The sequence below is a fragment of the Apodemus sylvaticus genome, chromosome 20 (genome assembly GCF_947179515.1).
Source record: "Apodemus sylvaticus chromosome 20, mApoSyl1.1, whole genome shotgun sequence".
NCBI classification, from domain to species: Eukaryota; Metazoa; Chordata; class Mammalia; order Rodentia; family Muridae; genus Apodemus; species Apodemus sylvaticus.
In genome coordinates, this window is record NC_067491.1 from 1759068 (window position 1) to 1785007 (window position 25940).

Consider the following 25940-nt stretch of genomic DNA (forward strand, 5'->3'; position numbering starts at 1 on the left):
AAAGGGGCCATCAGGTACGGATCGCTCCACAACACACCGCTATGGATGCAAGCTTCAGTGTCACTGCATTCATTTAGTTAGTGGGCAAGGGGACAGCAAATTTTTGGGTGTCAAAGGACAACGTTCAGAAGAGGTGCTCTTCTTGTCCAATACAGGGCCAAGGGATGAAACATGGGTGCTTGGGCTCGGTCGCAGGTACCGTGGCTTGCTCAGTCCTTTTACTACAGTTCTCTTGTTTGAGAAGGGGTCTCATGCTGCTCCAGCTGGCCGAGAATTCTGTGTAGCAGAGAATGACCTTGCTCTCCTGATCCACTCGATTTCACCTTCCAAATGCAGGTGTGCCCCATCACAGCCAGTTCTGACGCCAAGTTCTGAGTAGGTGGGACAGCATTGACTATCTAGTGGATCCATAAACAAACCCGCCAGAGAGCAGCATAGGAAGAACAGGCACTGCGGGGGTGGAGGGAGGTACCTAGATCTCACGGCTTGTAGACCAAGGGGATCTGCAAACTGGAATTGCACATCTGGAATGGTAGGTGACAAACGAGATAGTCCAGGGTTCCCAAGACCTGAGAGACCCTTGTTAGCTTAGGGGCGTAACGCGCCCCGCCCGCATCGGGTTCCAGGACACTGCAGCACCAGGTAGGCTGAGTCGCGAAGGGGTGAGAGGGGCGGGGCTGCGCGGCCGCGGGAGGGGGCGCGGGAGCTCAGGCTCCGCCCCCGCCCCCGCCGGAAGGGAAGGGGAGGCGGTGGCCATCGCTGTGCCAGCCAGACGCGGCGGCGAGAGCGGCGGGGGCGGTCAGGCTGCGGGATCGGGCGGTTACCGGGTGCACAGAGCCAGGGGCCGGAGCGGGCGCACCGCCAACGCGGTCACGTGCAAGGCCCCACCTCTCCTGCGCGCCTCCCCCGCGCGCTGCTCTCTCCATTCATAAATTCTCCGTCGGCTCCGCGGCCACCGAGCTCCAGAGCCAACCGGGAGAGCCGTGTATCTGCCGCCCGCCCTCCCGCCGCCCATGGGCCGCACGCCCCGGCGCTGAGGTAGGCGCGGCGGGCCCTGGCGCACGGGACCGGGCGGGGACGGGCGGGCGGATGCGCGCGGCCAGGGGATAGCGACCAGCTCCTGGGCCCGTCTGGCCCACCGGTCCTGTCGCGTGCGACTCCGGGAAGGGAGCGGAGCGTGGGAACGGCCCGAGCCGCCCTGCACCCGCCCACCGCCCGCAGCCCGGAGAGGGAGCCCGCCCATGCCTGCCCTTGGCCTCAGTTTACCCTAGTGACAGGGCGAGAGTGATGTCGCCTTGGCCTCCTGGATCCTCGCGAGCCTGGCATCGCGTTCTCTGCGCTTTTCCGCACCGTATCCTACTTGGGGGGCCTGGTGGAGGTTCTGTGGGGACTCCATGTCTAGGCTTGCGTTCTCGCTGGCCCTCATGACCCCGCCTTCCTCGCCTTGGGTCTCCAGCCATCTCCCTCCCCACCTCCATTACCATCCTCGCCATGCCCCACCCCCTCCAGCCTGAACTCATTTCCCGACCTACATATGCGCCCCTTGCCACCCACCAAAATTGATGTCCGATGTTCTCTGCCTGGGAGCACTGAGGAAACGTAGACTTCTGGGGAGGGGTACATCGTTTATTCAGGTTCCCCCCACACACAACTCCTCCACCATCCAGTCTGAAAAACCCTGGTGACGTTGGAGCCTGTAGGTTCTTCCATGGGAAAGGGGTTTGCATGCTCACGCTGGTGTGGGGACTAGGGGCGGATGGCCAGAGCGGCCTCTACTACTCCAGAACCATCTTCATTCCCGGACTGAGTTAGGTGCAATTTTAACAGCCCTTTCCTGAATCCACCCCACCCCATGATGTGCCCTAGCCTCAGTTTCTCCACGCTTCTGGCAGAGGCCTGGTGAGCAGCCATCTTGGCCAAGCCTTGGGGCGCCCCTGTGGGCGGCCTCCCCCGCGCCCCCGCCCGCCTCCCTCTGCCTGGCAACAGCCCCCCCTCCTCGCGCGGCCCTGCGCACTGTCGCCATGGGAACCAGATTTTTCAGGCCAGGAACAGATGAACGTCTTTTGTCCTTTTCACTCCCACCAGTGTGGGGAACAAGGACCTTTCCCTGTCGAGTCGTGACTGGGGGTGGGGAAGCATTGATACAGCCCCTCCCACACCTCAGGTGCACCACCTTCAATTCCTTTTCTGCACCATGAGACCCTGAGACCGAAGGACACCTGGGATGTTGCCTGAGTGTGCTGTGGAGGCGTTCCTCCAGGGTGCTTTCCCTTTCCTGAGCATGGCTGCGTTACCTTGCCGGTCCGGCCACTCCAGCCGGGCAGGGAGGTGGTTGGCATGTGGAAAAGCCACGCTTACACACACACACACACACACACACACACATACACAGACCTGCGCACGCGCGATGCCACCTTTTATATGATAAAGATGGCGAAAGAGAGGTCCTGGCGGGGGCGATGCCCTGGCTCCAGGCACCCCCGCGGGGATGGGGAGTGGAGGGGCGCTCACATTGTAAGCCTCGGCCCCACCTGTCCATGAGTCACCCCGGTGACGGCTGCTGCTGCTGCTGCTGCTGCTGCTGCACGGGGCCGATCGGGGCTGACTTGCAGGGGCTCCTGCAGGGAGGGGCAGGAGGCAGAGCTGAACCTGAGCTGGACCTCTGCCCTATTCGTAGCCTCAAAATGCAGCCCACGGCCACCATGGCCACTGCTGCCGCCACTACCGCCACCGTAGCCCTGACGACTGCGTGGGACAATGCCACCAGCCGCCCCACGGTGGGTTGGGTGACTCCTGGAGACCCGGGGTAGAGGTGGGATGGAAAGTCCACTCTGCGGTGGAGCCCTGACCCGCCCCGCCCTGTGCACCCAACCCCGACTCAGGCGGAGCCTGACCCCATCTTGGACAACTATGTGCTGCTGGTGGTGGTGATGTCGCTGTTCGTTGGAGGCACGCTGGTGGTGCTGTCTGGCGTTCTTCTGCTCTGCAAACGCTGCTGGGAGGTGCACCAGCGCTTCAACAGGTGCATGCCCTGGGAACCTCTTGCCACAAGCCCAGGTGCGCTTGCAGAGCCTCATAGCGGAGCGCGCCACCCTGCTCACCCCTTCCCTGTCTTCCCCAGGGCCATGGAGGAAGCAGAGAAGACCACCACTACATACCTGGACAACGGCACCCACCCTATACAAGGTGAGGGGCCCGCGCGGCCCGCAGCACCCCCTCGCTGCACTTGACCGTGCCTCCCGCCGCGCCCCCACCCCTCGGCCCCCTGCCCGCCCCCTCGGGCCGCCTGACGGTCTGTCTGTCTGTCTCCCCCACCAGACTGGGCGCAGTTCGAGTCCGACTCATCTCTGTTTCCTTAACGCCCAGGCGTAGGTGCGCACAGGCGCGTGCTGAGAGCGAGTGAGTGTGTGAGCGGATGAGCGAGTGCCCGCCGCCCCGCCCAGCCCGCCCCGTCCTGCCCTCACTCGGCCCCGTGCCCCCTGCCCAGCCCACCCCGCCCAGCGGCCCGCCTGGCAGCCAGACACGCGCGGCCCACCCCGGGCCCACCCTCTCTTGGCTCTCCTCACAGACCCCGACTGCAGGGGGGAAGACCCCGAGGGCCAGGACACAGAAACAGAGCGCTTCCTAGCCACCAGCTCCACCGGCCGCCGCGTGTCCTTCAACGAGGCCGCCCTGTTTGAACAGAGCCGCAAGGCTCAGGACAAGGGCCGCCGGTGAGGGAAGTCAGGGGGAGGTCACAGCTGCTTGCTGCAGAGGGCTGGGCACTCTGGCTCAGGTCTCTTGGTATGGGCTGGCAGGGTGGATGGTAGAGTAAGTATCGATATGGAGGGCTAAGCAGAGCTGAGGCAGGAGAATTACTAGAGTTACTTTTAAAGTTTTATCTGCATCTATATGTCTTTGTGTGTGGGGGGGGGGGGAGGGATGTCCATGGGAGTTCAAGTGGCCGCAGAGGCCAGAAGAGGGTGTCCGATCGATCTCTGGTTCTGAGCGCCTGGTATCGGTGCTGGGAACTCAACTCAGGTCCTTTGCAAGAGCTGTAGGTGCTCTTCACTCCTGAGCCCCGGCTCCAGCCTCAGTTGCTACAAATCTGAGACCCGCCTAGCATGCACAGAAAGTATACACTGAAGGTTCCAGGCCAGCCATTGATGTGTTTCAAAGATCTACCTTTAAAAAGAACCCCTGCAGCCGGGCGGTGGTGGCTCACGCCTTTAATCCCAGCACTTGGGAGGCAGAGGCAGGCGGATTTCTGGGTTCAAGGCCAGCCTGTTCTACAGAGTGAGTTCCAGGACAGCCAGGGCTACACAGAGAAACCCTGTCTCGAAAAACCAAATCAAAAAAAAAAGAGAGAGAGAGAGAACACCTGTGGGCTGGAGAGAGGGCTCGGCAGTTAAGAGCACTGCCTCACTGCCTGCTCTTCCGAAGGTCCAAATCCCAGTTCAAATCCCAGAAAACACATGATGGCTCACAACCATCCATAATGACATCTAATGCTTTCTTCCGGTGTGTCTGGAGACAGCTATATAATAATAAATAAATCTTTTTTTTAATTAAAAAAAAATAACACCTGCACACGGTGGGTAGAGCCAGAAAGACTGCTGCAAAGACCAAGGCCAAACCCAGTGAGACCTGGTCTCAAAACAACAACAACAACAACCACCACCCTGTTGGTCTTGGTGGGGGGCATAGAGGCAGGTGAGCATTCGGTGACTTCAAGGCCACCCTGGTCTCAGAAAATAAACAGAAACCTGTCACCTCAGCATTTGATAGGTGGAGGCAGGAGGATAGCGAGAGTCCTGTCAAGACAGGGCTGCCACAGGCTGACTGCTGGGGTCCCCACCATAGGTACACCCTGACAGAAGGGGATTTCCATCACCTCAAGAATGCCCGCCTCACTCACCTCCACCTGCCGCCCCTCAAAATCGCTACCATCCATGAGTGTGACTCGGGGGAGGCCAGCGCCGCGGCCACCCCCCGCCCAGCTACCACCCCCAAGGACAGCTTGGCTATTTTCCAGGTGAGGTCAAAGTGGCAGCTACCCGTGGTCCTCAGCAGGGTCCTGGCGGGCCGGGGTGGGAAGGCGGGTCCTCCCCTTACCTCCTTGTACTCCCTGCCCCTCCTCCCTCACCCACCTCTGTTTCACAGCCCCCTGGGAAGACCCTCACTGGCCTCTCAGTGGGCCCCAGCTCTGCCCTGCCAGGCGACTCCTACAACTCCGTGGACTTCTCGGAGATCAGCCCCTCAGCCTCCAGTGACTCTGGGGAGGGCACCTCGGTGAGGGTTCCCTCTGGTTTCCCTACAGCACCCCAAGAGCACAGTGCCTTCTTTCTCAGAACCACTCTGCTCCGACCACAGTGCCCCAGGATGCCCCTGTAAGAGTCAGGATGGTGGGAACAGTGACCAGCATCACCTCAGCCCAAGGAAGAGAACTTGTAGGCAGGGTCCTTCCCCCCATGAAAGGCGGGATTCAGGGCAGGACGGCAGAGCCGGCCTGAGAAAGGAGATTACCAGAATGGGACAGCCAAAGACACGCCTAACGGGGATCCAGGTATTGGGTCAGGGCCAGATGGAGAGGAGATCCGGTGCCTGCCTGACAATTACCCCTACCTCCGCCCCTCCAGTTAGATGCAGGTACCCGGGGTGCCAAGGCTGCTGGGCCTGAGGCGGTGCCTGGGGAGATGGGCACAGGCTCCTCCGGGCCGGGCACCGTTTTGCAATTCTTCACTCGGCTACGCCGCCATGCCAGCCTGGATGGAGCCAGCCCCTACTTCAAGGTCAAGAAATGGAAGCTGGAGCCCAGTCAGCGAGCATCCAGTCTGGACACCAGAGGTAAGGTGTCCCAGGGGGACGACCACCTCCGGGGGCCATCGTGATGGAGGCCTTGCAAGAGGCCGGGGATTCCCAGGGCCTGACTGTCTCTAGGAAAGCCGTCAGTGACTGGTGCCCTGTCTCCTAGGCGACGGCCATCCTGTCACTGCCACTACAAGGTGGGGTGCTCAGGGCTCGTGTGGTACCCCTCATCCATCAGCACACTGACCCCCCCAGCTATCCCGGACCTCCGCCTGGTCCTTTTGCCTGCACGGCTTTAAGTTGTTGGAACAAGTCGTGGGGGAGGGGGAGGGCCTCTCCAGCCTGCTTGAAGCCCTGGCTCTCTCTCCAGTGCTCCAGTGCATATTCCCAGTACGTGGGAGGGCAGAGGTTGGAGGACAGGAACTCATTGCCAGCCTCAGCTATGTAGGTTTGAGGCTAGCATTGACTACATGAGAGCCTATCTCCAAAAAAGAAAAAGGGAGCCTTGGACTAATTTTAGGATTGATGAATGCCTCTGGTTGTTTGGAGTTGTCTCACCATGTGACCCAAGTAGACCTTGAGCTTGTACCAACCCTCCAGAGGTCCTGGGATCAGCAGCAGACGCCATGCCCAGCTGATCCCCAAACACTTTTATCTGATAAGGCCCTGGACTGTAACAATTTGGATTTCTGTGGCCACACTGTCCCATCGCAGCTGTGGCTTTAGGAAGTGACTCCTATATGCAAATGAGTGTGGATTGTGCCCCCAAAGCAATTTATACAAATAGTTGGCAGCCTGCTGGCCCTGGGAAACAGGACTGCTTAACTGTAGATGGGGGTGGTGCCCTGGCCTTGCTTGGGACACTGTCACCTAGATACTGGCCTTCCTGGTGGGGGAGGTGGTAGAGGACACGGTGTGAGCACCAGGGAAAATCTGGGTGACAGAGGGCTCACCTCACCTCCTTTCTGGGGTACTCCTGTGGGAGGGGCAGTCCTGTTGACTGCCCTGGTGAGAATCTGGGTTCTGAGATGGAGTCGTGATGTGATTCCTGGTGCAGATTAACCGTAGCCACTGGTGCAGCTCAGAACTTGTTTGTCCGGTGACTCCCAGGCGCCTGGAGGCCTGCCCACTCTGTCGGTTTTATTTGGGGTGAGATCCTGGCTACTGGCCAGGAGCTGGGGGCACAGGTGGTGCAGTTCACCCACGCTTCCCAGGGCATGGTGCAGTGGCCTGAAGGTGGCATCTTCCTCCCTGCTGTGCAGGCTCCTAACAACCCCAACTTGCCTAGGCCATGGCTTCAGCAAGAGCTGGGCCATTGGAGCCACCTGGCATCCAGTCTCTGCACTGCTTCCCCTGAGGTCTTTCAGCACACGCACACCTAATCGCTGGTCCTGGCCTGATCCTCAACTACAGGCTCCCCTAAGAGGCACCACTTCCAACGGCAGCGGGCAGCCAGCGAGAGCATGGAGCAGGAGGGGGACGGCCCCCACGCCGACTTCATCCAGTACATTGCCAGCGCAGGCGCTTCGGTGGCCTTCCCACACCCCCGCCCCTTTCTGGCCAGCCCCACCAGCCCACCCCCCACTCTCGGCAGGTATTTTTCAGTAGATAGAGGTGCTAAGGGTGGGCCTGTGGGCCCCTGCCCTGCCCCGTCCCCCATAGGTGGCCCGGGGACTGCCCTCCTGGCCCTGTGGACACGAACTCGAGTCTCCCTGGCCACTTCATGGGGGCCGCCTCTCCAGCGCAGACCGGAGGAGGGAAGCAGGGAAAGATGGGGTAAGGGTAGGTGGGCAGTTGATGGTCCCAGGGTTTCCAAGATGAGACATCCACCACAGCAGGGCAGTGGGCTTGGGCCTACCATGGCCCTGCCGATTTGTGCCAGGCTCCGAGGCCTGAAGGGCTCCTCCGTGGTGCCGGCGTCCCTTCTGCCAGCCTGCACACCTGATGTCTGCTTGACCCCAATCAGGGAGCGGCCTTGGTAACAGCTGCTATCAGGAATAACCTCCCTCCCCAAGCCAAAAGAAAAACTCCCAAATGTTAAAACCACTGGGATACAGGCTGAGGCCTTGCAAACTTGGGGCTGGCCGTTAGCTTCATTGATTCACACCGGGCCGTATCAGCCCGTGACCAGTGTGGGTGAGGTAACCACCTAGGACAAGGGGTTGATGATTCGGTGTCTGGTTCAGGGCCGTCCTCTTGGTACGCTTGCAAATCAAGAGGATTACATAGGAGAGGCCCAGACTCCAAGAAGTCCCTCCGTGTCCATAGTCCCTAAAGCACCAACGTGTGGCCGGCAGGGCAGGGCAATGCCTGCAGGCTCTGACCACGTGGGCCTGGCCTTGCAGGCTAGAGGCAGCTGAGGCGTCGGGAGGAGCGAGCCCCGAGACTCCTCCGGAGCATGGCATCAGTTTGGGGCCCGAGCATGCGCAGCAGCAGGACCCGCAACAAGAGCAGGACGCCGAGCATGCACAGTGCAGCTACCGTGACCTGTGGAGCCTTCGTGCTTCGCTCGAGCTCCACGCAGCCACTGCATCGGACCACAGCAGCAGTGGCAATGACCGCGACTCAGTGCGCAGCGGCGATAGCTCGGGCTCGGGCTCCGGAGGTGGAGGTGCAGCCCCTGCCTTCCCACCCCCTCCCGAGTCTCCACCTGCTCTGCGACCTAAGGACGGTGAAGCCCGCCGCCTTCTACAGATGGACAGTGGCTACGCGAGCATCGAGGGGCGCGGAGCGGGTGACGAAGTTTCAGAACTTCCTGCTCCAGCCCGCAGCCCCCCACGCAGCCCACGAGCCTGGCCACGCAGGCCGCGCCGCGATTACAGCATCGATGAGAAGACGGACGCTCTTTTCCACGAGTTCCTGCGCCACGACCCTCATTTTGACGATGCACCGCGTCACCGCGCACGTGCGCATCCTCACACTCATGCTCGGAAGCAGTGGCAACAGAGAGGCCGGCAGCACAGTGACCCAGGTGGTGCACGCGCGGCCACGCCCCCCGGAGCGGCCCGCCCTACACGCGCGCCCTTACGGCGTGGCGACAGCGTGGATTGTCCTCCTGAAGGCCGTGCGCTGCCGATCGCGGGTGATGACCCATCCATCCCTGTCATCGAGGAGGAGCCTGGTGGTGGAGGCGGTGGTTGCCCAGGCTCTGGGTTGTGCGTTGAGCCCGCCGGGGCACTGCTGGACAAGCTGGCAGCCAGCCTCGACGAGAGACTCTTCACTCCCGGCCTTGTTGCGGAGCCAGTTGCCTCATCCCAGGTGCTGATCGTCGCTGCTGCTGCTCCTACATCCCCTGACCACAGCCCGGCCTAAGCTCTACGTGCTGGACCTGCCTCTCGGCTGCTGCTCTGGCAGCACATGGGACTGCCGTGGGAATGGTGGCGACAGTGGGGGCAACCTGAGGTTGCCGTGCATGGGTCCACGGCCCCCAAATCCCAAGTGTGCACATATAGTGTCCCCTGGGCACTTAGCAGGACGCAGTGGCCTCTGGAAGCACGAGGCTCCAGGACCCAGGCTCAACTGCAGGGAGGACGAAGAGCTTGGACTCTCCGGTCCGTATCCGGTTGACCCCGGCCCCCAGCCTCTGGCCGCAGATGCAGATGGAGCAGGTTCTGAGGTGCATGTCCAGCCTCCCTCCAGGATCAGCCGAACCACTCATGGGCTGGCTCGTGCTGGCGGTGAAGTGACTGGGGCACTGGGATCAGAGAGGAGCGTGCCGCCCCAAATCCCCAGTCTATTCCCCGGCCGTCCCGTATGCGCTCTGTAGCAGCTGTCCCTCCTCTCTGAGCAATAACCCTCGCACCCGCTCTCTGCATGTCACAGGCTCCCGTCCCAGTCCTCCCTAAGAGCCTTGGGCTTTGGACACACGGACAGAACAGCCCAGGTGGCAGCGTCAAGTTTCCCAAGCTTTATTTATTGCCAAAAGATAGGGCGGCCTCACCATGAGTGCCCGCCCACTCCCCGCCCTGTGCCCTCTGTGGTTGGTCGTGTTGTCTGGTTGATCATAAATGTCTCTGCATATTTGTCTGCTCTGGGTTTTCTCCGCAGGCCACCCTGTGCACCGCCTGCTCCATATTTCCAAACACCCTCATAGCCACAGCTCAAATCCACCTGTTTTATTAAAAAAAAAAAAAAAAAGAAAAGAAAAAGAAAAACCAACCCAAAGACAGCGAGGCTCGCAGGGCGGCATGCAGGCGAGGCCGGCCAGTGGTCTCGACATAAAGTGCTTCTGGGGTGGCAGGTCCGCCCTCTGCTTCAACGTCCCAGTCCCAAAGTGTGTGGACAGGTAGGCCCGGAAACCACAGCCTTGCAAGGACACCTGCCCAGAGATTCTGGCGACACACTGTTGGTACAATAGGCAGTCTCTTAGTACCAGGCTCCAGGCACTGGCCACCCCAGAACAGAAAGGTCCTTTGTATGCATATACACATACATACATACACACATACATGTATGACCTCAGCCACCAGACCTCCCGCAGCCGTAGCCCCGCCCTAAGGGAGGAGCTAGGAGCAGATACCCACTGTGAACACCCCCAGGGCTCTGGGTCCTGGCCACATGCCCACCTGGAGGCCCGTCACTGCTGCTTGCAGGCTGAGAGCCGGCGGATCTTGTTGCTGGAGCACACCTTGCGCACAGGGTTGGCGGTGCCAGGCCTGCCTTCTGGCTTCACTTTGCTGCTGAGCTGGGGCTCTGTGCCATTCACACAGACAGCCTTGGGCAGGCTGTGGCTCTGTCCATTCTGACCCACTTCCTCTTCCAGGACCTGTCCTGTGGGAAGGTGGCAAGCACAGGTTGAGCAAAGGGGCAGGCGGCTCAAAGTCCCCGGGCCCAGCCAGCCCAACTGCGCCCGAGGCTGGGCAGGCTTATGCCTTCTAGCCTCTGGGGCCGCCCCTCACTGGCTCCAAGGCCACCGGCCCACTGCTTCCAGTGGCCTGCCCCGCCCCCTGCAGCAGGCCCATGCTCACCTGCCTGTCTAGCCTGGACAGCCCCGCAGCAGCTCACAGAGCTCTCCAGGGGCCAGGCTCTAGACCCTCAGACAGGCACAGGAGATGAAGCGCTCGGCCTGGGGCCTACTAGCTTCGTTGAGCATGGGATGGAGACCATGCAGCCGAGGTCTGCAGGCCCAGCTTGCTCTGCTGGCCCACCCTCACGGTGGGGCAGAGGTGACCTCTTCCGAAGCTTCACAGGCTCCAGTGGCCAGTGTCTACACTGCCCACGCTCCTGGATCCACATCTCTCTCCCAGACCCTCAGACTCAGCCGCACTAGCAGCTCCCAGTCTGGCTCTCACTCTGGACCGGCCTTAGGCATGGGGTCAGGTGACTCAGGAGGCGTCTGTCCCATCCTCCACACAAGGCACTGAGTAGAAAGCCCCTGTCCTGACGCTGCAGACTCCAGCCCTCAGGCCAGGTACAGAGGGTCACGCTAACCTCAGAGCACTGCCACTTCACTCTGCAACACGACCCCAGTTGACAAATGGGCCCCATGGCCACCCAGTGTGCCCAGACCCTTGCCTTCCTTCAAACCACAGCAGCCTTGAGGGTCCCTCATGCAACCAGCACCTAAGTGCTCCTCCTCCCTCGGGAGCCAGAGGAGGCAGAAGCGCAGCCTGTGGGACAGTCCAGGCTAAGGGCTCCAGTAACAGGGTGACAGGGCGGAAGCCACTCTCCCCACACCGGTGCGCCGGACCCCAGGACCGGCTGTGCCCAAGGCCCACGCTGGACACCACATGTACCCCTCCCTGACCTTGTGGGTCCCACCGGGCACCAGCAGCCATCAGAACTCTCAATGGCTACAGGGAACACAGTAGCCAAGGTCCTTCTCCTTCCCCCGAGCTATCTGAAAGGCCAAGAGCTGAGTGGGGCTGGCCTGAGGGGCACAGGGACAAAGGCCCCAAGAGCCCTGGTGCTGAGAGCCTGGCTCAGGCCCTGGACCCAGGCGTGTTCTCTGAAACCCTGGTGGGAAGCCTGTCGGGGCAGTGGCGGGAGGGCAGTCGCGGCAAGCATCCACCTGCAGACACAGTGGACAAAGCTTTATGGAGGACATGTGGTGGCCACGGGGGTGGGGCGGGGCAGCAGACAGAGCTACACTAAAGCCCCGAAGCCCTCCTCGGGCTCCTCTCCAGGAAGGCCTGCGCCCTGGCTCTTCCACACGCATGTGTCGCATGCGTCCTCGCTAAGCCCTGCCTCGGCCGCCTCCTCGACACCTGGGGAAGAAGGCGATAAGGTCAGGCATGGCCACGACTGAGGGTCACTGGACCCTCCCTCAGGTGGCTCAGGGTCCTACCCACTGCCCTCCAGGGTCCCACTCCTCCTAGATGCAGCCAGAGAGGCCGTGAGGAGCCATGGCCCCGGGTGAAGTGCCACAGCCCCAGGATGACTTCCTGGTGGATTGTGTCAGCTGGAGCCTTGGGCAGAGGACGGCCCCAGAGTGCACAGGGGCACTGGCTCCAGCGTGAACCGTGTCCAGCTAGCTCACCAGGCACTGTGAAGTCCTGGGTGTAGATGATGCCGTCCTCAATGTCAAACAGGTCCCCGTCATCATCGTCCTCCGCGCGGCCATGCAGGTCCTCCAGGTAGGGCACGACCGTCATGCTGCGCCACCGGTCCTTAGTGTCCGGGCTCGGTGGGATCGGCACGGGCGCCTCAGCCAGAGGGTGTTTCTTCCGGAACCAGCTGTAGAAGCCCAAGTGCAGTGGTCACAGCCGGACAAGATCCTCTGAGCCCATGCCACAGCTGCCCTTGTAACAGGCAAGGCCTCAGTGCTCGGGCTGCAGGCTTGAGGGAGTCTAACACCCACAACGCTGACACACCCAAACCGCCCCCCACTGATGGCAGCCACAGCACCCTGGACTGGGGTGGGCAGTCAGATCCCTGCACCTAGATTCCCACCCGTCTTGAACACAGGTAAGCTAGAAGCCCTCCCTGGGGGACACTCAGCTGAGCCGGTCTCAGTCTAGAATAGAGGTCCGGACCCGAGGGCTCTGACCAGCTAGTAAATGAACAAAGGAAGGGCAGAGGCCCCAGTGCCACAGAGAAGACTCTAACCTCAGGTGAGGAACGACACCAAGCCTCACACTTTCTGCTGCATCCCTAGACACTCCCACGTCCAGATGACCAAGGACCAGTGGGGGTCGAGTGACACTTCCCCTCTATTCCCTCCCCATCACAAGAGGATCCACCTTTAACTCTAGGCCCTGAATCTCCAGCCTCTCGGCCACACAGCTGCCTGAGCTCCTGAACAGAAAGATAAAGGTAGGGAAGCCTGGAAGGACTTCGTACCCCTGTCCTGCACTGGGCACCCCCTTTATAACCCAAGTTCACGCACAGCCCTCCCAGGACATGAGCGCACACAGCACAGCCTTTCTCTCCTGCTATGGACAAGCTGGCGTCGCTGCCCCTCAGCAGGCTGACGGCCGGCCACGCTCACCTGTGCTGCCTAATCTGTCGGATGGAGAACCGCTTGGCCGGCTCGTACTCCAGCATCCCTGCAAGACAGAAGGGATGTGTGAGAGAGTGCAGCAGGCGCCTGCTTGTGTCACAACCCTACCCCATCCATCTCGTTGGTGTTCCTAGGCCCCAGTGAGATAGCAACAGGAAGCAGGGATATGGCACTGAGACCCCACCAGCCCTCCCACCCCCGAGAGGGGGGAAACAATCTCAGAAACTCCCATCCTGGCAGTCGGGTCAGACCCCCTCCACAGACCGGGGCTCTGTCCCTAGCTGTCCTGACATTTGGGTGATCTAGAGATGCCCACCTCGGAGTAGGTCAGAGAGTGGTGGACCGCAGTCACAAGGAATGGTGAAGTCCCCTCTCCCAATGTTCTCAAAGAGCTTGTAGATATTGTCCCCTTCAAATGGGTACAGGCCTGTGGTGATGTTGTAGCTTCACACAGGAAAAGACCGTTAGTGCTGGCTACACTTGAGACCAGAGACCAGGCGCCCCAACTCCCAGACAGGACACATGTCAGTTGTAGATGTGCAGCCATGGTACCCCACACATGCAGGTAAGCAAAACCCTGTACGGTGGGGTGTGGAGGGGAACTACACCCACAGACCTGGAATGTCCAACCTGCTAGCCACACCCTGTGGGTCAAAAGGCCCAAGAACACTAGAAAAAAAAATCCACAGTCCCCCATCTGCTACGGGGGACATACAAGACACTCACAGTGTGACCCCAGCCGACCAGATGTCCACCTTGAAACCTGAAAAGGTGTCCAGTCCATTGGCAATCTCCGGAGGCTGGAAGGCCGGGGAGCCCTGGCTTGTCCGGCAGGTGTCGTCCACAGCGAAAGGGTGCAGGGCCTGCAGGGCAGTGAGAGTCAGGGCAGCTCAGGAGAAGCGGCCCACGGTCCCTGCACAAGGCGCCTACCTCGGCAACCCCGAGGTCGGAGATCTTGAGCGTGCCGTTGGTGGTGAGCAGCAGGTTGCCCGGCTTGATGTCCTTGTGAACAATGCCCTGGCTGTGCAGGTACTCCAGGCCGTCGATCAGCTGGCGGAAGTACCTGAACGGGTGGGACGGGCTCAGCCCACGGGGTCTCAGCCCACACCACGGTGCTACTGAAGTCTGCTAGACGCTTGGGAGACTCAGGAGGCCTAGCCCACAGGTGAGAGGTGTTTAGAGCTCAGGCAAACAGACTTGCAAGTCCGAGGGCCAGTGCCACCAACAGTTATACAGGGCAACTAACAGTTACGGCTGTTCAGGCCCAGGGAGCCAGGCCTCCCCTCTGTCTTCATTTCCTCTCCTTCCCTTCATCCTGTTAACCTGGGATGTGACTCTGCTGCACCTGGGAGGCTTGACCAGACTTCAAAGACACTACAGCTCTGCGGGGCAGTGGGCCCGTGGCCTACCAAGAGGGTAACCCCAGCACATTGGCTGGCTAAAACCTGGGGCCCAGAAGCATCTGGGTGTCCTGACAATGCCTCTCCTCCTGCACCCAGCGGACACTCACCCGTGAGCTTGGCACACAGGGAAGCGCTTCTCTGGCACACTGTCCAGCATCTCCTGCATGCCACACACGCAGTACTCCATCACCATATACGTAGGGCGCTAAGGAAAGCAGCACACAGGCCAGGAGCCCTGCTCCTAGCAACGTGGTCTGGAGGGCCCCGCTGCGCGAGCAGATCACCACGCTCACTTCCGGCCAGGTTGCGCTCCCTATCAGTGCTCACAGGGCCCACTCGCTGCCTCGGGCCACAGGGAGGGAGCGCGGCCAATGGCAGGGTGCTAGGCTCAGCATGCTCCCAGGATTGCCCAGATGCAACATATGCTGTGCAAGCTCTACCTCTGGGAAGGGACAGCATGAAAAACTCAAGAACCGGGGCACTGTCAGTGCACATAGGCCCACGTACCGAGGCCAGGCCCAGTTCCAGCTGCTCTGGTCACAGCAGGCTAGCACAGGCAGAAAGAAGCCCCCTGCTCGCTCACCCTGCCTGCCTGCCCAGTTGACAAGGTGGTACGCAGCACTCAACGGCAGCCTGAGGTCTTGCAGAGGGCCGCCACCCGCTAACACGGGACCTCCCCCGCCCACGCCATCCCAGGATATATCTTCTGCTTCTCCTCATTGTACAGCACGTCCACCAGCTGGATCACATTCCGATGCCGCAGCCGCCGCAGCAGCTGAATCTCCCTGCAACAGAGGACATCGCTCAGCTGACCTGCCTGCTGTGCGAGGCTACATCTAGTCATGGCGGAGATGCCCATCTGGGGGGACACTGGGCCATGGGGAAGGTGGGTGTGGAGCCTGTGACACCTGGCTTAATCCCAGGGAGCAGACCGTCACATGGGCTATGGTGGTCTCAGGATATGGTGGAGAGGACCCACCAGGATGCTAAAACTGCTTCATAAAAGCAAAGCTCTGGGAGGCGGCACAGGTCCTGCACCTGCTGTGCCTGGAGCGAGACGAAGAGGGTCAGGGGCTTCCCCCAAACACCGTGCCACCTCACAACCCAGAAACAAACCACTGAGGAAGGAGAGCCACTGTGGCAGGTTGATGGGGCCATGGGCCTACCAGAGGCTTCCCTTAGCTTAGGTCCGATACCCAGGTAATAACCCAGGTATCACCCCAATATCAAAGCTTGAAGACACGCACAGCCTCAGTGCAGAAGGCACCCAGCTGTTAAAGGGACATGCACTGACACGGACAGACACTGCGACATGACCCACCTACATAAGGAAAGAAAGGATCCCACAGGTGTGAACAGGAACAAGGCTCTGGCACTTGTCATGGCCTAGAGGGACCCTGAAGACATCTCAGCAAGGTGAGACACCCAGACACAAAAAGGTCACGCAATGTGGGCCTCCGTGATAGCAAATGTCCAGAACACGGGAATCCAGAGATGGAAGGGTTCCCTGGGGCACAGGCTGTGGCTGCAGTGGACAGCCCACAGGGGCTTTGCCACTCACCGAAAGCTCAGCTGGGCAGACGGTGCCCTCCCTGGCCTGCCTCACCACCTCGGACCCCCTTCTTCCTGTCGCCCTGAGCACAGTCCACTGGGCATCCATCCTGTACTCTGAGCGGTCTTCTCCTGGCCTGGTCACAGGCTTGGTGTGGAGGGGCTGCGGGAGCAGGGTCACTCCGGGGTCCGGTCAACAGTGGCCCCCGGCCTCGGAACATGGCATTATGGAGTAGTCTACACTGGGACAGACAGCCACCTTCCCTCAGTGTGTCGAGTAACGGAGGACTTCCAGCTTAACCCTAGTTCGCTTTCTGTCCCCAGGAGCCACAACCACAAAAGGAAACAGCAGGAAACAGGCTGCACACACACTCACTTGTGTCTTGGAGTTGGGGTTCTTGGAAAGCCAGCCCAGAGATGCCTGGACCAGTGCTCAGATGCAGCACGACCCAACCCCCAGCCCCTACCAGCCCCCTTCTTCCACAATGACTTTCAGGAGTTACTGTAAAAACCAAGGCTCCCATCCTGACAGCCCCACATCACCGTGGGACTGTCACCAAGGAGGGCTTGAAGCCTAGTGGGGGGGGGCTGAGGCAGCTGCCACACCAGCTGACGTCATGGTGGCAGAGACCAATGCTAATGCCAATACAGATGCCAATCCAGGCAGAGGGGTCATGAGTGAGTCAGCCGACAGCTGTGCCCACAGAGGCGCAGCTAAACAAGTAACTGAATGCCTAGAGCCGGCCACGGTGGCCACGCCTTAATCTCCACTCAGAGGGCAGAGGCAACAGATCTGAGTTCAAAGCCAGCCTGGTCTACACAGTAAGTGCCAGGACAGCCAGTACCATGTAGAGAAACCATGTCAAGAAAAGAAAGTAAGCCGGGTAGTAGTGGCGCACGCCTTTAATCCCAGCACTTGGGAGGCAGAGGCTGGCGGATTTCTGAGTTCGAGGCCAGCCTGGTCTACAAAGTGAGTTCCAGGACAGCCAGGGCTACACAGAGAAACCCTGTCTAGAGGGGAAAAAAAAAAGATACACCGCAGCTGTTTTCAGACACCCCAGAAGAGGGCGTCAGATCTCATTACAGATGGTTGTGAGCCACCATGTGGTTGCTGGGAATTGAACTCTGAACCTCTGGAAGAGCAATCGGTGCTCTTAACCGCTAAGCCATCTTTCCAGTCCCCATTTCCATGTTTTTTAAAGAAACCAAAATTCCAGCATTCTTAAAAATGTCACGACCCTCCTTGGCCGCGGTGTAAGCAATGAAGGCTGTGGAGCTGAGCGGCACAGACAACTGACAGCAGCCGACTCCCTGGAAGAGACTCAGAACAACCAAGCCGCCTGGAGGGCCACTCTCCAGCCTGTCAGTCACACTGCCTGCAGGCTGTGCAGTGCGTTCCAGGTTCCCAGCTTTGGGAGCCATCGCCCATGCTGGCCTTGGGATGCAGCTGCCTCCAAGTCATCTCTGCCCCTCCCTCTAAGTAAACCCAATAAACCTCACTGGTTAGCAGGGCAGTGGTGGTGCACACCTTTAATCCCAGCACAGAGGCAAGTGGATTTCTGACTTCCAGGTCAGCCTGGCTTACAGAGTGAGTTCCAGGAAAGCCAGGACTATACAGAGAAACCCTGTTTTGAAAAACCAAAAAAACCCAAAAACCTCCTCACTGGTTCACCACACTGGACCATACTTTGGTGGGCTACGTAATTTGGTCTGCTGTGGGCTCCCAGCCTACCTGGGCTGAGCAGACAGTGTGCAGAGTCTCCCCAGAAGAAGTTATACAGCAGATGACGTGGTGGTTGATGGTGATCACCTCTACAGGCAGTGGCCAAGTCTGAGGGAGTCTCCAGATTAGACTGAGCAAGAACATAGTCTTTCCCCCAAAAATGGGTTGAGGGGGAGTCTGCCTCCTGCCTGAAGATATGATGTGATGTCATCAGGTGCTGCCCAGTTCTGCCAACAGGGAGGAACTCTGCCTGCAATCGCTTCCTTCCTAAGTGGCCTCAGTCAGGTGTTAGGTGACAGCAAGGAGACAAGTGTATGAGACAGTATCACAGCATCCTGTAGTCCAACACTCAGAAAGCTGAAGCAGGAGGATCATGAGTTTGAGGTTAACCTGGGCTGCTGGCTCAACAGTTAAGAGCTCTTCCAGATGACCCAGGTTCAATTCCCAGCACTCAGACGATGGCTTACAACTATTTGCAACTCCACTTCCAGGGTTTCTGATTCTAGTTCCCCTGGTATGTTTGGAGCACAGTATACATGAAGTTTTCATAAAAACAAACAGAGAAAATCACCTTACTGAAGCCCCATCATGCAATTCTCCCCCATGGGAAAGTGCTTGAGGGAGCCCAGGCAGGTTCAGTCCCAGGAAGAGCCCCAACCACCTGACTTCAGAGCTTTTTTCCATCCTCCTGTGTCAGGATTTCTTATAGGTAACTAAGAAAAGCAGGCGAAGCCGGGCGGTGGTGGCGCACGCCTGTAATCCTAGCACTTGGGAGGCAGAGGCAGGTGGATTTCTGAGTTCAAGGCCAGCCTGGTCTACAGAGTGAGTTTCAGGACAGCCATGCTACACAGAGAAACCTTGTCTCGAAAAACCAAAAAAAAAAAAAAAAAAAAAAAAAAAAAAAAGAAAGAAAGAAAAGAAAAGCAGGTGAGGGGCTGGGGAGATGGCTCAGTGGTTAAGAACACTGACTGCTCTTCCAGAGGTCCTGAGTTCAATTCCCAGCAACCACATGGTGGCTCACAGCCATCTGTAATGGGATCTGATGCCCTCTTCTGGTGTGTATGAAGACATCAACAGTGTGCTCATATAAATAAAAATTCAAAACAAGAAAGAGAAAGACAGAAAAGCAGGTGAGAAGGAACCCTTGTGGTGCTGTGCACGTTGTCTTTTCCGTTACAATAAAACAGACCCAGCCTAGCCTGGGCTACAGAGCAGCCCCTCCCTTCCCCTCCCTTCAGAATCAACAGAAGATGATGCTTGGGTAAGCTGGCTGCACACTGGTGCGAGAGGAAGCAGGAAGCCAGCTCAGCAGCCCAGAGCCCTGCGGGCAGAGGAGGAAGCCCCTTCCACAGACACCCACCCAAGCTCCTCATGGCCTCACAGTTAAGGCCCAGGCAGGGTGCACAGTCCTGTTCTCTGGCCAACTACACAAAGCTGAGACCACAGACCCGCTGGAGCTGACAAACACCAGGCTCTCAGCCACAGGCATCCCACATCCCAAACAGACCCTAACTTAGGCGAGGGGACACTCCAACTCACTTCTCAAGGCAGCGGGGCAGTCCCAGGGTGCCTGCCTTGCACATGCCAGCCCCTGGCAATAGAAAAGGAAACGGAAAAGGGAAAGTATGGCCCACGGCTGATGCAGAGTCGTGAATTCTGCCCGCAGAGCAAATGCTAGACATCTCACGACGGTCCAAGGTGCGGGCTTCCTGCTCTAGACTGTGCACCAAGGTGGTTCTGTCATGGAAGCATTTCTCTCCTGCTAACCAAGGAGACCAGCTGACAGTGGACTGGGGAGACAGCAAGCAGGAGAACCTGAGTTTGATCTCCCAATACCCATAAAAATCCGATTGTGGGGCTGGAGAGAGGGCTCAGCGGTGAAGAGCACTGTTCTTTCAAAGGTCTTGAGTTCAATTCCAAGCAACCACATGGTGGCTCACAACCATCTGTAATGAGATCTGACACCCTCTTCAGCTGTCTGAAGACAGCTACAGTGTACTCACATATAATAAGTAAATCTTAAAAAAAAAAACAAAAACTGAGTTCAAGGCCAGCCTGGTCTACAGAGTGAGTTCCAGGTCAGCCAGGGTTACACAGAGAAACCCTGTTTCGAAGAAACCAAAGAAACAAAACAAAACAAAAAAATCTGACTGTGGTGGTGCACACCTGTGAGCCCTGTCACTTCCTTTAGTCACAGGTTCCAGGTCCCTGAGAGGTGACTCGCGAGGCTGACCTCTAGATATCACAGGCACACACACAACAGGAAGGAGGCCATGGCATAGGTGTGGCACCAGGGCCGCCCGCCTCCCCCCACTGCCCCTCAGGCAGGCAGCAGGTCTGCTTTGGATGGTCTGTGAGCTGAGGGCTGAAAACTGACAAAGTCCAGGCCCTGCTTCCCACAGCTCACTAATGTCCCAGCTATGCACAGTCCACATCACACAGCCTGCCAGTCACCATGGTATGGCCTCCAGCTGTCCCTGGAGAGCTGCCAGCATCTCCCATGGCCCCAGCAACCCAGACATGGCTGTAACACCCAGCGTTGCCACACGGCCTTCCCTCCCTGTCTCAGTGGCTGTGGCCATCCGGCACAGCCGCTCTCCCCAGGCAGGTGCTCCCTGTCCCTAAGGGAGATGGTGGCCAGCACGCTGCAAAGGACAGGCAACTCAGCTAAGCACAGGACACACGGCCAGGACCCAGCTCTGGACAGCAGGGCCTGCAACCCTGGCCTGCCTAGAGGGCGGGGCAACCATGGAGGGTGACAAGCGAGGGCAAGCGGGGGCCACCACCTCATGGGTCAGACAGCACAGGCACGGCTGGCACCCAGCAAAGAGCAAGCAAACAGGTGAGGCTGCCACGGTGGCCTTGGCACGCAGAAGAGAGGCCCGGACAGCTCAAGGGCAAGCACCATAACAAGACCCTAACGCACAGAAGACAGCTAAATGCCTTACAAGATGGCAGCCACCACCCACCGCTCAGGAGATACTGGATCAGCCATCACTGCAGAGCAAACTTGAGACTGGCCTAGGGTTAAATGAGACAGGTCTAAGCACCGGCGCAGGGATTCAGAGTTCCCAGTACCATGTTAGTCAGCTCAGCAGTGCAGCTCAGCTCCAGGAGACCCTGCCCTCTGAGCCTCCATAAGCCCCGTGCCTGCCCACCCATGGCACCCACCCCTGTACCACGGACAAAAGCAACTCCAAACGGCCAGGCAGTGGGGCTGAACTCCTGTCATCCCAACACTCAGGAGGCAGGGGGAAGTGGATCTCATAAGTTCAAAGCCAGCCTGATCTACAGAGTGAGTTCCAGGACAGCCAGGGCTACACAGAGAAACCCCGAGTGGGTGGGTGGAATATAAAATAATGAAGACATCAACAACAAAAACCAAAAGACACAAGAAAACAAAACATGAACAAGAAGCAAGCATGCAAAGCCTCCTCCCGGCAGTGGGGAGGGCATCACAGGCATTGAGGGTACTGGCCAGACAGGCCCCTGGCTCCCACTGTCCATACAGACAACGCAAGGCGGGAGAGCCTCATCCCTGCCATACTCTGGGGTGTCTCTGCCAACCTGTCCCATCTGGGGATCTCAGAAATATACCTACGCACAAGCAAGAGGCAACCAGGCCCATGCACCCAGGTGGTTCACAAGGGGCCTTAAGCACAGGAAGCCCCGCAGGTAAGGCAGGGCAGGACAACCATAGTGCACTTCAGGAGTCAGGGGCTTTATCGCCATAGAGCCGCAGAGCAGGCTGGTCGTTAGCAATTCCCTCAACTCTCCCCTCAGCTGGTACTTGAGGCTGGAGAGATGGATGCGTGGCTAAGAGCACTTGGCTGCTCTTCCAGAGGCCCTGGGTTCAATTTACAGCACCCACGGGGCAGCTCAGAACTGTCCCTAAGTTTGTTCCAGGGGATCCAATACAAATGCACATGCAGGCAAAACAACAATGTATATTTAAAAATAAACATTGGGGGGAAAAGATCTTGCTACTTCTCACAGTGGGGCTGACAGTAGCCAAGGGCATAGGTCCCTGCAGCCTTCCCAGGAACGAAGGCACCACACTAGGCACCACACTATGCGACGCTTTGGCGAGCAGCCACAGCATGGTACTGAAGGAGAAAGCTGTGTGCACACTGGAGGACCAGAGACCAGAGGCTCGCCCGGAAGGTTCCAGACACTTCACCATGAGAGAGACAACACGAGTGCAGTCTATTCAGCTCCTGCAGACAAAGGAGTCTTTCTGCCTGCACCAGCTGTCACCAAGCTGTCCCTTCCAGGCTGTGGCTCTGTGCGTGTGGTCACAGTAGCAGGTGCTGCAGCCTTAGGGTTTGCACTGCAGGAGCCACTCGGGCACCAGCACTCCCTGGGGACACCTGCCATTCAAGGACCTCAGTGCAGGGCAGTTTGCCAGTCTGCAGCTTTTGCCTCAGTTTCTCCTCCTGGCTTTTATCTTGTGTGTGTGTACATGTGCCACAGCACACACATGGAAGCAAGCCAACTTGTGGAGCTATTCCTGCTCTCCTTGCGGGTCCTGGGGCCTTCACCCACCGAGTAACCTACCAAACCGTTTTCCTTATAAACCAGGGTTTCCCACGCACCCCAGCTAGTCTAGAAGCAGAAGCATCCTCCTTCCTCAGTCTCGAGCACTGCGATGACAGGCGTGTGCCTACTTGCCCAGACCAACTCCTGTCTGAGGAGCAGTGCCTGAGTGTATAGGAGCTAGTGACCTCCGGTGCACTGTGTCCAGAGTCCCCTCACACATAACACCTGTCACTCCTGTACCTCCCCACTAACTCAGGTGGGGCCACTTCAGAATCTAGGGACCAATTTCTCTCAGCTGAACCTGCCTGGCTGTCTCTGCAAGCCACACCCCGACCTGGCAATATGAAGTAGAGATGGCACGAAGCCTAAAGCAGCAGGTGAGGACTAGGAAGTCGCAGGCAGGCGCACACAGGCTTGCCATGTGCACATGAGTGCTGCTGACCCAAGCCAGGATGCAGGCCTGGGCAGCCAGCCAGCCAGCCACAGTGGGCTTCCAAGGAACATGACCCTGAAGCCGAGGGGCCCTGCCTTGGAGACCAGCAGGCAAAACCCAGAGATGAGGAGCCTATGGCGCCTCCCTCCTAAGACAATGATTTCAAACCAGGGTTTCCCAGCTCAGACCTCTGGATTCCCCTGCAGGAACAACGGATGCTAGGTGCCCAGGTTCCCCGGTGCAAGGCTGACCTAGGACCACTCCTACAAACAAGGCCACGCCGGTCCTGAGGCTGGCTAGCCTGGGCCAGCAGCCTGCCCTGCTCCAGCGCTGAGTCCACACATCTGCTCCTGGGAATACGCTACCTTCCTGTGGGTACCACTCAGCTGGCAAACAAGAAGCTGCCAGCCTTTCCTGGGACAGGACCACAGGCAAGGTCAGTTAGGCAGAGCGTCACCGGTGCTAGCGCCAAAGATAAGGCCCCTTCTTGGAAGCCGATAGAAGTTTCCCAAGTTCCGCCAAGCCGGGCAGGCGATAAAGACCCCACTGGCCAAAGATGCCAACTACGCAGGGCACCGCAGGGACCCACCCCCCTTTACCCCAAGTCTCTCTTCACCATTATTTTTGGCCCCACCAGTTCCCTCTAGTTGCGTAAACAAACTAGCCACCCGCCTGGCAACGCCCGCCAAAGAAGCCAGGCGCGACTAGCGCCAGGACCTGGCCCAAAGGGGAGGGCTGGAGGCAGGCGCAGTCGGCCACACGACCTCCCCCTAGGACAGCCTGCAGGCTGCCCCAGCACACTGACCCACGAGGTGACGCTCGGGGATTAGATGGGGTAGATAAGATGGCGAAAGGAAAGGGAGAGGAAAAGGAGGAAGGAAACGAGAAGAGAAAGAAGGCTCAAGGCAAGAGAAGAGGCAGAAAGTAGAGGAGGAAGGGCTGCCTGCCCAAGGAGCTCAAGGCAGCGCCCGCGTCGGCCCCAGGCCCTTGGCACCTACTTCTTGACGTTGGCCTCGCCATTGGGGATCCTGCGCAGCTTTTTCTTCTTGAGGATCTTGACCGCCCTGCGGCACAAGGTCTCGGAGTCCAGCACCTCCTTCACCTTGCCGTACGAGCCCTCCCCGAGCAGGTCCCCCATCAGGTACTTGCCGATGAGCTTGGCGCGCTTGCGGCGCGGCTGGTAGATCACCTCGGTGGAGTCGATGCGGTGGATGAAGGTGTCCATGCCCACCGACATCAGCTCGCCCTCGGGGAACAGGCCCAACGGCTGGGGGTCCGCCACGTCCATCCTGGCCCACTCTTTGTCCTCGTCCCCTTCGGGAGCGCCAAGTCTTTTCAAGTTCGAATTTCCCCCCACCCGCTTCTTCCAAATGTTCAAGGAGGGGGGTTAAAAAAAAAAAAAGGAAGGGGGAGTAAAAAGGAACGACCTCCGCGACCCTCCCGGTCCCCACAACCGGGTCCACGTCCGCTTCCTGGGCGCCAATTCTTCACTTTTGATTTTTCCCCTTTTCTTCTAGGTGCTCGGGGAGGAAAAAAAATGAAAATAAGAATGGAAAAAAAAAAGCAATGAGCCCCCCCAACCCTCGCGTCCCCCCGATTCGGGTCCCCGGGGACGCTGCTTCCGACGGAGGCGACGGTCCGCCGTCGCGGCGCGCGGGCCGCTAGGTCATGGTCGCCACTCGGGCCCCGCGCTCAGGGGCCCAGGCGGCCGCGTCGAGGCCGGTCCGCGCCGTCCATGTCCGGCCCGCGCCGACACGGCGCGCGGACCCTTAGTTCCACGACTTCTCGGGCCGCAGACTCCACCCGGACGCGGGACACCGGGACACCCGCAAGACGCGGGCACGAAGTCCGAAAAGGAAATATTCCGGGGACCGAGGGGGGAAAAAACACACCCCGGGCGGCGCGTCCCCCTCGCCGCCTAGCCGCCGCGCGACAGGCAGGAGGCCGGAGCGGCGAGGGGGGAATCGAACTCCAGGCAGAGAGATGCTGCCCGCGAGAGAAAACTCTACGCCGGCGCCGCCCTCGGCGGCTCGCGCCTCACTCGCGGACGCCGTGAGCCGCCTCCCCTTTCCTAGACCGACACGCCGCCGCCATCTTGTTTACCGCCCTGCGCCGCGCCGTCGTCGCACGTCGCAACGGCGAACACGCCCCCTCGCGGAGCTGACGTGCGCGGCAATTGGCTGCAGCTTTAAACCCACCCCACAATCACCAACGCGGATTGGGTTATTTGGATCTGGGTGGGCGCCCGAGCTGACATTGGACAGCTCAAGTTCCACCTGAGAAGGCGTGATCTATGTTCTCATTGGTTGTCTCAGACGCCCGTCAATGGGACTTGGACTAAGCAGGCGACAGCTAGGGAGCGGCCGGAGGGGGGAGGCTGTGGCCTCAAGCCCCGCCCCTCAGTGGTTGGCGCTGTGCTGTGTAGGGGCGGGACTTTATCTGTCAGTGGCTGTCGCAGACGCCCGTCAGCAAGCGCGACGAGCGTCTTGGCCTGGCGGTGGTGACCTCGGAGTTTCGGGTTAGAGTTCGCGCGCGTCAACGTCCTCCGGGGAACGGCCGCGGCTGGAGGCGTGGGGGAGGGTGGAGAGAGAGGCTCTTGGATCCCGAAAGCGACCCGACCCGGCCGCGCTTGCTGTTAACGGCCTTGGGGGCGGGGTCAAAGGTCGAAAAGTAGCCCAAAGTTGACACCTCCCAACCTGAAGCCTTCACGTCGCGCCGCTGAGATCAGGGGTGGGATAGACTCTCGGGCCGAGCGCAGCTGGTCCCGTAGAGGGGAGCGGCGTTTCGTGTGCAAAAGAGCAGCTGAGCTGGTGAGAGGGCTCCGCGGTGGCGGGCTGACTTCACGGGTTCGATCCCCGTAAATTCACAAGGTGAACGGAGAGAAATGCCTCCTGCAGGTAGTCTCTGAGCCTGAGGGCTCCGTGGCAGGTGCGCGCGCGCACACACAGACACAAAGCAGAGTGTTAAATAACAGTTGTCAAAAACAAAAAAAACAAAAAAAACAACAACTGGGTAAGATCGACGTCTCCGCTGGCCTCGACTCACCTGCGCTGCAGTGTTTTG

General features: G+C 59.3%; 2 protein-coding genes across 4 annotated transcripts; one reads left to right on the top strand and one right to left on the bottom strand.

Moving 5' to 3' along the window:
* Positions 1 to 765: 765 nt before the first annotated feature.
* On the top strand, positions 766 to 9935 carry Cbarp (CACN subunit beta associated regulatory protein). Its single transcript, XM_052165875.1, has 10 exons — positions 766 to 1038; positions 2678 to 2777; positions 2883 to 3022; positions 3122 to 3186; positions 3569 to 3713; positions 4843 to 5014; positions 5143 to 5271; positions 5619 to 5826; positions 7201 to 7381; positions 8133 to 9935. Exons 2-10 carry the CDS (start codon positions 2685 to 2687, stop codon positions 9097 to 9099), a joined length of 2100 nt encoding a protein of 699 aa, XP_052021835.1. The 5' UTR covers positions 766 to 1038; positions 2678 to 2684; the 3' UTR covers positions 9100 to 9935.
* On the bottom strand, positions 9680 to 25005 carry Stk11 (serine/threonine kinase 11). Of its 3 annotated transcripts, none has more exons than XM_052165876.1 (10): positions 23876 to 25004; positions 15333 to 15416; positions 14739 to 14828; positions 14159 to 14291; positions 13955 to 14091; positions 13545 to 13672; positions 13217 to 13274; positions 12266 to 12462; positions 10353 to 10557; positions 9680 to 10129 (listed from the first exon to the last, which is right to left on the bottom strand). In XM_052165876.1, exons 1-9 carry the CDS (start codon positions 24163 to 24165, stop codon positions 10364 to 10366), a joined length of 1311 nt encoding a protein of 436 aa, XP_052021836.1. In that variant the 5' UTR covers positions 24166 to 25004; the 3' UTR covers positions 9680 to 10129; positions 10353 to 10363. The 3 variants fall into 3 exon arrangements, with proteins under 3 accessions (XP_052021836.1, XP_052021838.1, XP_052021837.1); XM_052165878.1 differs by having other exon boundaries at positions 24027 to 24109; XM_052165877.1 differs by lacking the exons at positions 9680 to 10129; positions 10353 to 10557 and adding an exon at positions 11805 to 11993 and having other exon boundaries at positions 23876 to 25005.
* Between the last annotated feature and the right edge of the window lie 935 nt (positions 25006 to 25940).

Coding starts and splice junctions, on each gene's coding strand:
- Cbarp (XM_052165875.1), top strand. CDS start 2,685: ATGCAGCCCACGGCCACCATGGCCACTGCTGCCGCCACTACCGCCACC. Junction 3,714..4,842: donor GCTCAGGACAAGGGCCGCCG/GTGAGGGAAGTC, acceptor TCCCCACCATAG/GTACACCCTGACAGAAGGGG. Junction 7,382..8,132: donor CCACCCCCCACTCTCGGCAG/GTATTTTTCAGT, acceptor CTGGCCTTGCAG/GCTAGAGGCAGCTGAGGCGT.
- Stk11 (XM_052165876.1), bottom strand. CDS start 24,165: ATGGACGTGGCGGACCCCCAGCCGTTGGGCCTGTTCCCCGAGGGCGAG. Junction 14,829..15,332: donor AATGAGGAGAAGCAGAAGAT/ATATCCTGGGAT, acceptor TTAGCGCCCTAC/GTATATGGTGATGGAGTACT. Junction 12,463..13,216: donor CGACAGATTAGGCAGCACAG/GTGAGCGTGGCC, acceptor GGGCTTCTACAG/CTGGTTCCGGAAGAAACACC.